The 12,030-nt window shown below is 38.7% G+C and overlaps 2 protein-coding genes across 2 annotated transcripts; both read left to right on the top strand.

Annotated features, from left to right (window-relative positions):
• Nucleotides 1–238: 238 nt before the first annotated feature.
• LOC148576783 (uncharacterized) lies at nucleotides 239–5,945 on the top strand. The gene is made up of 5 exons (XM_088502783.1): nucleotides 239–2,442; nucleotides 3,974–4,220; nucleotides 4,282–4,383; nucleotides 5,498–5,591; nucleotides 5,692–5,945. The coding sequence occupies exons 1-5, from the start codon at nucleotides 239–241 to the stop codon at nucleotides 5,943–5,945; spliced, it is 2,901 nt and encodes a 966-aa protein (XP_088358909.1).
• A 3,347-nt stretch (nucleotides 5,946–9,292) lies between these two features.
• On the top strand, nucleotides 9,293–11,142 carry LOC107611428 (uncharacterized). Its single transcript, XM_088503287.1, has 5 exons — nucleotides 9,293–9,481; nucleotides 9,673–9,888; nucleotides 9,995–10,087; nucleotides 10,184–10,285; nucleotides 10,765–11,142. Exons 1-5 carry the CDS (start codon nucleotides 9,293–9,295, stop codon nucleotides 11,140–11,142), a joined length of 978 nt encoding a protein of 325 aa, XP_088359413.1.
• The last annotated feature ends 888 nt before the right edge of the window (nucleotides 11,143–12,030 follow it).

Below are 12,030 nucleotides of genomic sequence, written 5' to 3'. Positions count from 1 at the left end.
TTACGTATGGTACTCTCTCATATCATAATTGTGATCAACTGTTATTGGTTCTCCTAACACACACCCCCTTTTTTTTAGTTCCATTTCTTTTTAATACTAATAATCTATTTGTATGTGCTAATTCATTTATTTAGACATTGATAAGAGCTGGATTACAAAGCCACGGGGTAGTATAGAATATAAGAATGGACTGAATAGATTCCTTGACTTTGCGTTTGACAATGCATCATCCGATGGGATGATACATTGTCCATGCCCTCTGTGTGGGTTCCGGTTTTTCCAAACTAGAGAAGCTGCATACGATCATCTTCTGATGAAACCATTTCCCCCTAACTATACCTTTTGGTTACATCACGGTGAGAGGATTGTAGACGAGAGACCCAGCGGTAGGGAAGAACTAGATTCCACTATAAATTCAGGAGATCAAATGCGTGACATGATCCACGACGCATTCAATTTGCCGGGACTGCAGAATGAGGATGAAGATTCCATGGATGGGCATGCTGGAGCCGTTGCGGATGGGTTGCCGTACTTATCCGAAGGACCTAGTCACGAGGCTCGTGCCTTTCAAGACTTGCTAAAGGACGGCGAGCAGGAATTATATCCGGGATGTTCTAGATTTTCGAAGCTGTCATTCTTGGTCAGGCTGTACCATATAAAGTGCATGTGCGGAGTGAGCAACAAGGCTTTCGGATTGATTCTAGAGCTATTGGGGGATGCCTTTGAGCATGCACAGATTCCGAAGACCTTGCACGATGCCAAGAGGATCATAAGGAAGCTGGGTATTGAGTACAAGAAGATAGATGCATGTCCAAATGACTGCATGCTATACCAGGGTTCCGACCACGGTCTTTCTAGATGCAAACGGTGTGGAGCATCGAGGTGGAAGCAAAAGACCAGGAAGAATGCTTTAGTAAGGATCAACGCCATTGTTAAGAAGAATGGTAAACCTCAGGCGGCGAAAGTTCTTCGTTATTTTCCTCTAATTCCACGGTTGCAGCGATTATTTATGTCCAGCAAGACAGCTGTGGACATGTTGTGGCACAAGAGAGGCACCAACTCTGACGGTTTCTTGAGGCATCCCAGAGACGGCGAGGGTTGGAAAGCATTCGACATGAGATATACTGACTTTTCCTGCGATCCGCGCAGTGTTCGCTTAGCCTTGGCCAGTGATGGCTTCAATCCTTACGGAAACCTCAGTTCAAAGTACTCAATATGGCCAGTGATTCTTATTCCATACAACTTACCCCCATGGATTTGCATGAAACAAACCAACTTTATACTCTCTATGATTATTCCCGGTCCTAAAATGCCTGGCAATGACATAGATGTATACCTGCAGCCCCTGATCGATGAGTTGAAGCAGTTGTGGGCCGGTGTTGATACCTACGACGTCAGTCAGAAGAAAACATTCAAGATGCGTGCAGCGTTGATGTGGACTATCAGCGATTTTCCTGGCTTGGGCAATTTATCTGGTTGGAATACGTACGGCGGGAGAGCTTGCCCCACGTGTAATTTGGACGCCGAGACTAGGCGACTCACCTTCAGTCAGAAATGGTGTTATATGGGTCATCGTCGCTTCTTGAATCGCGATCACAGATATAGACAAGACCGGATTAGATTTGATGGTAAAGTAGAGGATAGATCCCCACCTACCAAATTGACTGGCAGGGATATCCTGAGACAATTGGAGGGTGTGCCCGTCTCACAGGGCAAGGTGCAAGCGGTGGGGGGTAAAAGAAGACGCGGACATCAGACCGTGCTGCAAGACGAGTCACCCTGGAAGAAGAGGAGTGTATTCTTTGATTTGCCATACTGGGAGAACAACGAATTACGTCACAACCTTGACGTCATGCACATAGAGAAGAATGTGTGCGACAACATTGTATTCACCATGTTGAACGAGAGCGGTAAATCCAAAGACCACCTAAAAGCTCGTAAAGATCTCCAGTTGATGGGAATCAGGCATGATATGTGGCCACTTGAAGGTGGAAAGTATCCCGCTGCAGTCTTTACCATGTCGAACCCACAGAAGGATGTCTTTCTTAGGACCATCAAGAATGTGGTCTTTCCAGACGGGTACTCTAGCAACATCTCTCGCTGTGTTGACTTAAAACAGCGCAAGTTATTTGGTTTGAAGAGTCATGACTGCCATGTTCTAATGGAACATCTGTTGCCAGTTGCGTCAAAACACGTATTGCCCACCCCAGTGTCCGCCGTCTTGGCTGATTTATCAGCCTTCTTCCGACTAATATGTAGTAAATCTATAGATCCTCAACAACTTCCTCTCCTTCAGGATCGTGTGGTCCATACTCTGTGCCACATGGAGATGATATTTCCACCTTCCTTCTTCACAGTTATGGTTCATCTAACGGTGCATTTGGTTGAGGAGGTACGTCTCGGTGGCCCAGTGCACTACCGGTGGATGTACCCAATCGAGAGGTAAAGATCTACTTAGGCTTTTTCGGCCTGTTTTAGTAGGATATCTGTCACCTAGTAATTTATGTTATGTTCTCGAAGGTACCTATGTCGTCTCAAGCAGTACGTGCGTAATAGGGCCCAACCAGAAGGATCGATTGCAGAGGGCTACCTATCCGAGGAGGTTCTCACATTCTGTTCAAGATACCTAGATAACGTGGAGACTAGGATCAACCGACCGACACGCGTTGACGACCGTCCGAGCGATGCTCCACCGAGCGAGATTGCCAACATGTTCCCAGAGGTTGGAAAGGCAGTCGGGGCAGCTTCATTTTTCACACTAAGTCCAACCGAAAAGCTTCAGGCACATCGTCATGTACTGGTTAACTGCATTGCTGTAGAGAAATTCTTGGAGTACGTATAGAGCTTGGGTTCTAAAATTATACAATGAGCCAATTTGATATTGATGGTACTGAACTTGAAGTATCTTTTTATGTGCACAGTGAGTACAGAGCCATCACAAAAAGAAAACTGGGAAGTAAAACAAGGTCCCAGTCTCACATAGATAGTGTTGTGCACAGATGATTTTCAAACTGGCTCAGGCATGAGGTAATCTCTAAAATCCAAGGATCCTACTACCCTTTGGTGCTTTCTTGCCTCTAATGTTTCAATGCCAGGTCCCATTTGGAAGCACCAATCATTCGAACGAGTTGCAATGACTCGCCTGCGGTCCAATTGCTCAGGCCAAACGCTATCAGGCGTACAACGTCAATGGATTTAAATTTAGGACCATGTCAAGGGAGGAAGGGATGAAAACACAGAATAGCGGGGTTTATGTCACTTCGGATACTAGAAGTTATGCAAGTAAACGGGATGCCAATGTTGCTGTTGGCGGTGTCGCGTATTACGGGAGATTAGTAGACATCATCGAGCTTAACTACAGTGGTCAATTCACTGTAGTCTTGTTCAAGTGTCTTTGGGCAGATACCACGTCGGGGAGAGGCATCCGACAAGATGTTTTGGGCCACACCTGTGTCAATTTTGCCATGCCGATTCACACCGGTGAACATGAAGACGATGAGCCGTACATCTTGGCATCTGAGGCGCGTCTTGTGTTCTACGTGGAGGATGAGGTGGAGAGCGGATGGAGTGTAGTAGTCCATGTGAAGCCAAGAGATTTGTTTGACATGGGCGAAGATTATGAACACTGTGAGGTCGACCTTCATCCACAGTCTTGTATGACTAGCTTGCCTGAATTTGATGTCGAAGGCCTGCGGTTGACAAGAGACGGCGATTTAGAGGAGACCATTACCGACGGGGTTGAAGATTGTGATGAGGCAGCCGATTCCTAAAATACTGAGTTGTATTTAGTGGAGTATATTTTAGTCATATCATTAGACAGTATATCATTAGACAGTAGGTTGAATGGAATGAGTTTTCTTATATTCTTTAAAATTTATCCTTTTATATAAAATTCTCTTATCTAATTGGGTCTTCACAATATTTAAAATTTATACTGTCCTTGAACATTCTTTACATCTCCGTTGACTTTCAGGGAAATTGGAGAGCAGAGACTTCTTTCTCATTTCCAGAAGCCGTTGGTTTGCAGAGAAGATGATAGATGCGTCTCCTTTCTCTTCATTGGAGGACGCAATCTCATTTGCAAGGCAGTTGTGGTTCAAAGAGTCCCGTATACAATCATGGTTGGATGCCTTCTCTGGACACAGTCACCTCTTTCGAGCCATTCGTTATGCCCCGGGATCAATGATGAGGGTTTGTTTGCCGCTGCCCGATTTAATTTTGTAAATCCTTTTCTTATTCGTGAATGAAACCCATATTCACATGGTTATGTTTAAATTTTAGGAAATGCTTCATTGGGACCGAAAGTACCGGGCTAAATTTGGGTTTGAGTTTATAACAAGTACGGAAACATGGTTATCACAGGAAATACTTGACGAGGTGAAGGTAAAATAGTTTATATTTTCCTTGCTATTTATCTAAAGTATATAAAACTGAACCTTGATATTTGCTTTCTAGAGTTAATAAATTTGAGTCATTAAGGCGAATCACCTTTGAGGCTGGGTAGTTTAATTGTATTTTGTATAGCAAGATTAACTTGATGAGATATGTTTGCTAGAAGATAATAGCATATAATAGAGAGTTTATAGTTGTACTCAATCATATAATATAGACCCTCTTGCAAAAAGTTTTAGAAGGGTTGTGTTAACTATAAGGAGAAGTATTAGAAGGATATTTAGGAAGGTATATCCGTATGCATAAAAGAATTTCTAAGTTGCAACAAGAAGGGCATTCTCTTCTGGATAAAATCTATAAGTTGTGAAAGTAATAGGATCGAACAAGAATAAATGTAGGGGATGAAATGTGGAGGAAGAAAAGATTTGCTCGAGGAGGAAACCTGGCACAACCAGCAGCCCTTTAGCTGCTCTAATGCAACACTGCTGGCATGCAGATTAGAGCAGATTGAATGTAGCTGTTACATATTCATATATGGTATGATGACATATGGAAGAGAAGTGGTGGCTTGCAGCAGCATGTAGTGATCTGGCAGTAAGGGGCTGCAATTTTAGTGGCAATGAGGCAGTTCTTTCCTGCATTGGTTCAGTAGTACAGTGTTGAGGTGCTGCAGTACCTGGGGGAAGGTTGCTCTTGACGTTAGTTTGTGGCACTAGAATGGGAACTGGAGATTGGGATGTTTACTGATCGAGCTGTTGGTTTTTGTGATCTTTGAGCTATGTGCTGCATTTCTTTTCTGAACTTTCTTCAATTGGTATGGCTATGTTTTGGAACATGCAGCTAAGCATGAGATTAAGGCTATTTTTTGAACTGATTAAAGTTTTCCTTTTTCTTTATCGTTTTACTTATTCTGGATTTGTTGCATTGTGAATATATGGTTTTGTTGTTTTGGGGTTCTGGTTGAAAAGCTCCCGCAAGGCAACATTATTGCACTATAGGCGGGCAGCACACTGTATGTGTATATGCATAAAGGGCATGGGACAGATGGTTATCACAGGTTCTTGCAAAAAGTTTTTCTACATTATCTTGGTGGTGTGTTGTGTAGGTACGCTATGAAAATACTCTTGTTGTTGAACTGGATATTGCAGCACGAGAGGAATTCAAACTCATAGAACATGGACTCGAACGACTATGGGAACGTAAGATGATCAACTTTTTAGTAGTTTAATTAGTATGATTATGTTCATACACTGATTCTGGATATTCTGTGCTTATATTTGGCTATGATGTACCTCTCAGGATTAGCTCGATCCCAAATTCAGGAGGCATCGGTAGAAACGGGGGAGGTGGTTCCGGATTCAGTGGAGAAAGAGGCCGTTGTCTCCTCCGATAACTCTGAAGAGGCTGATTCTGCTGGACAAAAGGGTTCGATGCTGTCATATGACCTCAATAAAACGCCAGATGAGAATGAATATCCGTATAGTGGAATGTCTCCTGATAAGAAGAATGCTTGGCACCTATCTATGTGGGCGACACGATACCTGAACCCTTGAGGATATTGCAATAGTATAATTGAAAATTTTGGTTTCAAATTTATAGGATGCCCAAAACTTGTGTTTTGAAGTTGTCATAACGCTTCATATTATTTTTAGGGATTGTTAGTATGCTGCATTGAAGACCATTAGTCTACTATTTTAACTATTTCTGCATTTTTTTATTTTGACTACTCCAAGATGCTGATTAATATAAAGTTTTTTGGGACAAATTCAGTTTCATTGTTGTTGGCAATGAAAATATGCCAAATGATCAACAAGCCCAATTTGATTTTCCAGGCATTGCAGAATAATCTTTGCTGTACGTGTATCATTCAAGATACACAAAAAAATAAAGGTTTCAATTGCCATGAAATTGTCACTATTTCAATTTCACGGTGTTGAATGCTTATGTTTAAGTACAAAGTCCTTGCAAACAATAAAATGGGAATAATAACTAGTGAAAAATTTAAGTTCAAATCTTGTTAAATGCTACAAATGCTACAGTATGAGCAAATAGAAAGTATGGCAAATCCTTTGCAAAATAGAAAGATAAGAACCAGCTGCACCATGAACTGCGGCAAAATTGGGAAAAGTTTCTCCTCCACTGAAATATCATAACCATAGTGAAGATAGATGTGATAGAAATGGATGGGAAGAAATTTGGATCAAGAACCAGGATAATAGGGATGTTGTAAATTATGGGATAGATCCTGAAATGGACAATAAGTCCATAGTAAAATATATTATTTTAGCATTAAATACAAAAATTTTATCACTGTTAATATATATAACAATCAAAATTTATTTATAGATATTGAATAATTAATAATAAAATACAAAAAAATTATTAACGAAAATTTTGGTAAAAATATAATTTACCAAAACGTAAAAATTCTTGTAAGGTATTTTAAAAAAATAATCTAATTATTAAATTATATTAAAAATACAATTTAATCAATAAAAGAATAAATTTTTAACGGGTATTTTGGTAAATAAAATTTAATGATAAATGATAAAATTTGTACTAATGGATTTTTACTTTAAATTAAATATTTTTTTCTTATAAAATGGATATACTTAACATTAGTTAATACAAAAGGTTTAAAATGGTTTAAAGAGAAACTTTTATTATTATTATTATTATTATTATTATTATTATGATTATTATTACTATTATTATTAAAATTATTATTATTAATATTTCTAAATTAAAGAAGCGGTAATAAATTTTGATTGTACAATATTTTTATTGTTTCAATTTCCTCTTGCTATAATCATTCCCGCGTCTCACAATTTTTTCTTTTTATTTGGGCAATGCTATGATCATTATATAACAACTAGTGGGTATGGTTTTACCCAATTTCAAAAAAACCCAGCTACTGCGCCCTACCCCTTCTCCTCACTCCTTATACACATTAAAACCCACAAAGCCCTAGCTCACTATTCTGCTCTGTCTTTGTTGTCGACGAAGAGTACTGCTCATCCGCATCCTTGATTTTCAGGTTCAGAACCTCCCGGTCACCTCGCTCTCTCTATCATTTCAAGTTCCAGAACCTGCCACCCTCTCTATCCCGGTAACCACCCCAATTTCTTTCAAATACATTTGTGATCTTCTAATGTTATTGCTTCTTGCTATCTGTCAATACTTGTTGGGAAACAAGTGTTGTGTTTACTTTCACAATTTAGAATGAGAGGTGGAGTATAGGTTCATTACTACTACTGTAATTATCTTGCTTCTCATGTACCCATGAAGATTCTGACTTTAATATGTTTTGATGAACTTGGATGCATCATAAGCTTGCATTTATGCCATCTACAACTTGATTTATCATATATGCCATTTTTATCAACTCAGAATATGCTTGGGAGTTTGATGTAATTAGGAAAAAAGGATGAAGGGTAGAGATTTTGGGAATTAAGAACTCCCAGTTATAGGTTGAAAATTTGTTATTAACCAATTATTACATACACAATAAAATTGGAATAGTTACTTGGTTAGCAAATAAGCGTGTTATGTGTTGTAACTTCTCCCCTGTTTACACGTTACCATTGGTACATATTATTAAAAGTTATTTGTGTTTGGACTTTGGTAATGAACAAATCAAGAATAGAGTCATGGGTGAAACATTATTTTATTTTTTATATAATCAAAGTATGCTTGTTTTTTTCATTTTTCTTTTTTTAATAAAATGGCACATTTGTAAATAAGGTTGCTTAGTGAAGAAGAATGGATTTCGGCAGTTCCAAAAGAGTGAGTACTATTGTTTTAGTGGTATGATATAATGCTACACGACAACAAGATAAGCAAATTTGGTCCATATATATATACTAGAGTTTTAATGATTAATTAGGTCATACAGGGACATTTTTTCTATTAGATTTTGTTATTTAACTTTTCAAGATTTAGCTATTTCAGATAAGCAAATATTTGTAACTTATATATAGGTCAGACAAATTATGCTTATATAGAGATCTATGCTGGTGGGTTTCTTAGTCAGGACCTTGTAGTATTTTTAATAGTCCAATTTTGGTGCATTTGTATTGTGCTTGTAAATGCATTTAGATAACTGTGTCAAAAATTTAGTTTTTCACATTGCTAATTATTTTGACGTGCCGGGCAATATTGTTCAAATGCATCTTTTAAATTCTTGTAGCAAATCATTACTATTGACTACTATAAACCCAGATTATGAAACATGTATATACCTTCTGCTCCAGTGATTTTTTCTGTTATAATTGTTGATGAATGCTGTTCGAACTCGATCATGGTTACACAAAAATTATTTTAATTGGATATTAATTTGACTTGATTTTATCCTGTCCACTGGTGTTATGGCATTTAGATGGCTAGGAAAGGTCGGTACACGAAAAAGCCAAAATCAGGACCAGGATGTCAGCAACCTCTAACCGCTCCACCTTCGGGCTCAGGTTCCCACCAGGCTGACTCTCAAGTCCTCCCCGCTGGTGGTGACGGCATCCCTCCAACTTCCCGCCCATTTCGTCCGCCGCGCAGTGAACCTAGGCCTGCTACACAAATGAGCGCAAATAGCGTTCACAACTCGGAGCTAGGCCAGGAGACCCTTTTGGAGGCTAATGCTCCAGAGGTAGAATCTCGTGATCATGAAGATGACGACCACTCTAGTGCTTCTGGAGCTCAGAGTCATAAAAGGCGCAAGACTACAGAATTTTGGACAGTTAAGATAATCGGTAACGTATTTTATAATTTTTCTATGATCGATTTGAGCTATGTTAAATAATTTTTTTCGTGCATACTTTCAACAACGGATGCACACATAAGGATTTATATTTTGCTTATAGATTCTGACGGCACAGTCAAGCCGGCAAGATTAAGCGTGAGGGAGGCTATGGAACGGCCTAATGGGAGAAGGATCGTGCTGAGATTCAACAACGAAATGCAGCCAATTGGAGACGAGGCTGGACTGCTAAGTGGGGTGCTTGGTCTGCTTGGATCTGACTACGCAAAATTTCCTATCGGTAAGGAAAGTTGGCACAAGGTTACCACTAAAAACAAGGTGTATAACGAATGTGTGAAGGTAAAGATTTAAATCCCCTTTGTAACAAATTTGCTTATTGTTCAATTATTGACAAATTGTATTATGAAATATATGTGCAGTAAAAATTTCAAATCTGCTTCAATTTAAATCCCCTTTGTAACGATTTAAAACCCCTTTGTAACAAATTTATTTTATTAACAAATCTGCTTATTGTTCATTTATATGTGCAGCAAATTTTTCATTTTGACGAAGATAGTGAAGGTAGTATCAAGAAATATATTTTGCAAAGTATGGGAAGGTCTTGGAAGGAAACTAGGCTGAGGTTGTATAATGCCTTCTACGAGCCAACATTCACATTTGAGCAGAATATCGAGCACCGTCCGCCAGGAATTGATCGAGAGCACTGGAGAGAGTTCCTAGAATATCGCGCCAAACCTGAGACGAAGGTAATCCAGTATACCATTGGTAGAATGTGCTGTATTTTATGTAGCATTAAGTGCTGTTAAATCAGTATCTAATTGTGACTTTAATTTGGCTTTTATGGACCGATAGGAGAAATGCAAGAAGAACGCGACTAATCGATCAAAACAAGTATATACCCACACTGGCGGTTCAAAAAGCTTCGCACGGCGGATGGAAGAAGAGGTACTCCACTTGTTATTCACTGTTTGGACTATCTATATGACTTCAGTTTTCTTGATTGCGTGGAATACGGTAATGGCGTAAATGTTGTTGTTACAGTCTGAAGAACAAGGAAGAAGAATTGGTAGAGGAGAGCTATGGATAAAAGTGCACAAGAAAAATGATGGCTCCTATATGAATGAGGAAGCAAGGGCAATTGGTGTAAGTACTACTTCTCATAAATTTTCGGTAAAATTATGTTTTCAAATACGTTAATAGTTTAGTTCTCTATTATATTTTGTTCTGTTTTTCTTTGCTGAATGGTTTGGACTTGGGTTAGAAACAGCAAGAAGGTATTGAAAGATGAGTTTCTATCAATCCTAATTCAAAATGGACCCACGGAAAATTTTTTTTCCAACACTGGTTTCTTTTATTAAGTTTGCTATTTTACCTCAGTTATTTCTAGAGAGTTTAAACTTCTATGTAATTTAGAGACAGCTAGGTTTAAATTGAAATAAATCAATTTAAATTATTCCTTATTTCTTTTTATAGTGTTAGCAACATCCTATGTGACGTGCGTTATTTTGGTTGTTTTACATAAATTACTTTCGAACCATATATCTTTCTCTCATATTTGACTGAGTTTTTATTGACATAGACCGATAAATGCTATGATTGTATTTGCTAATTTGTGTCTGTAGGAAAGAATTGAGGAGATTGAGCAACAGGATGAATCTTCTAGAGTGTTGTCTCAAAATGACTCCATTGCTCAGGTTTTTGGTAAAGAGAAACCGGGTAGAGTACGTGGTATGGGTTTCGGTCCGACTCCTACCCAACTCTTCGGTTCGAATTCACGTGCGCCAGGCAACAGAGTCGAAGAAGAGGAGACCCAGAGGAAGTTGTGTGCACTGGAGGCAGAATTGGAAAGCGAGAAGTTGAAGAGGAAGGCGATGGAAGACGAGGCAGCAGCAGATAAGAAAAAGATGCAGGCGATGGAGAGAGCTCTGATTTATCTTTTTCAAAGGCAGGGTGAGGAGCTGCCGGGAGACATCGCTGTAGGGATGAGTTCCGTCGAATGAAAGAGTGAACAATAATAGTAGGATTAGATAGTGTTTGGATCGAATCAAGTATTTTTTTTCTTTAAATTAGACTATGCAACTCTTTGCAAGAGATTTGTACTCTTCATATTTTTATGAAAATATTATTTTGGCTTGCAGATAATTTATTTGTTTTTTGTACAATTTTACATTCTAAATTCTAAAATATATTAACACTTAAGATATTACAAAAATCTAAAAAGCCACAAAAAGAAAACAAAATAGTTCTGATATTAAAAATTACACGATTTTTTTAATAAAAATTCTATTTTCCTGTTTTTTAATTATTCTTAATTTTGCGGCGGTTTAGAACAGCCGGAAAATCGAACAAAGTAATTGGAAAATTTGCATAGATTGCGGCGGTTACAAACCGCCAGAGAATGTTTCGGAAAAACTGGACCGTTTTGTGGCGGCTCTAAAAACGCCGCAAAACAAGCGGCATCAAGCAAAGATCAAACTGAATTGTGGCGGTTTTGGAACCGCCGGTGAACATGCCAGTAATTGTGTCACCCTCGTTTAGCGGCGGTTTTTTGAACGAACGCCGCGAAATACTTATTTGGCGGCGGTTATGCCAGCGGTTATTAAAAACCGACGCCGAATATAACCCCCGCGCCCATAACCGTGGCAGTTGGGAGAGCCGCCGGTCTTTGATTTTGCGGCGGTTTAAAACCGCCGCTAATCATTTTAAAAAACGCCGCTATGCTCCGCCTCTGCTGTAGTGATATTTGACTATACATGTATATTTGTGTCATTATAATAATTTTAAGCATCAACTGGATTTTTAAAACAAACAAATAAAAAACAAAAATAATGCACAAAAAAAAAAAACATATTAATTAGATGGCATCCTAAACAAAATGCTGTAACTAT

Source organism: Arachis ipaensis, chromosome B1 (genome assembly GCF_059453495.1).
Source record: "Arachis ipaensis isolate K30076 ecotype BB chromosome B1, ASM5945349v1, whole genome shotgun sequence".
NCBI lineage: Eukaryota > Viridiplantae > Streptophyta > Magnoliopsida > Fabales > Fabaceae > Arachis > Arachis ipaensis.
This window is presented reverse-complemented; position numbering and strand designations above follow the sequence as displayed.

What these genes read in the sequence shown, in the direction of transcription:
- LOC107611428 (XM_088503287.1), top strand. Translation starts at nt 9,293, where the DNA reads ATGGAACGGCCTAATGGGAGAAGGATCGTGCTGAGATTCAACAACGAA. An exon ending in CACGGCGGATGGAAGAAGAG is followed by an intron (nt 10,088 to 10,183) that starts GTACTCCACTTG and finishes TTGTTGTTACAG; the next exon opens with TCTGAAGAACAAGGAAGAAG. An exon ending in AGGAAGCAAGGGCAATTGGT is followed by an intron (nt 10,286 to 10,764) that starts GTAAGTACTACT and finishes TTGTGTCTGTAG; the next exon opens with GAAAGAATTGAGGAGATTGA.
- LOC148576783 (XM_088502783.1), top strand. Translation starts at nt 239, where the DNA reads ATGATACATTGTCCATGCCCTCTGTGTGGGTTCCGGTTTTTCCAAACT. An exon ending in TGGATGTACCCAATCGAGAG is followed by an intron (nt 2,443 to 3,973) that starts GTAAAGATCTAC and finishes GTTGACTTTCAG; the next exon opens with GGAAATTGGAGAGCAGAGAC. An exon ending in AAATACTTGACGAGGTGAAG is followed by an intron (nt 4,384 to 5,497) that starts GTAAAATAGTTT and finishes TGTGTTGTGTAG; the next exon opens with GTACGCTATGAAAATACTCT.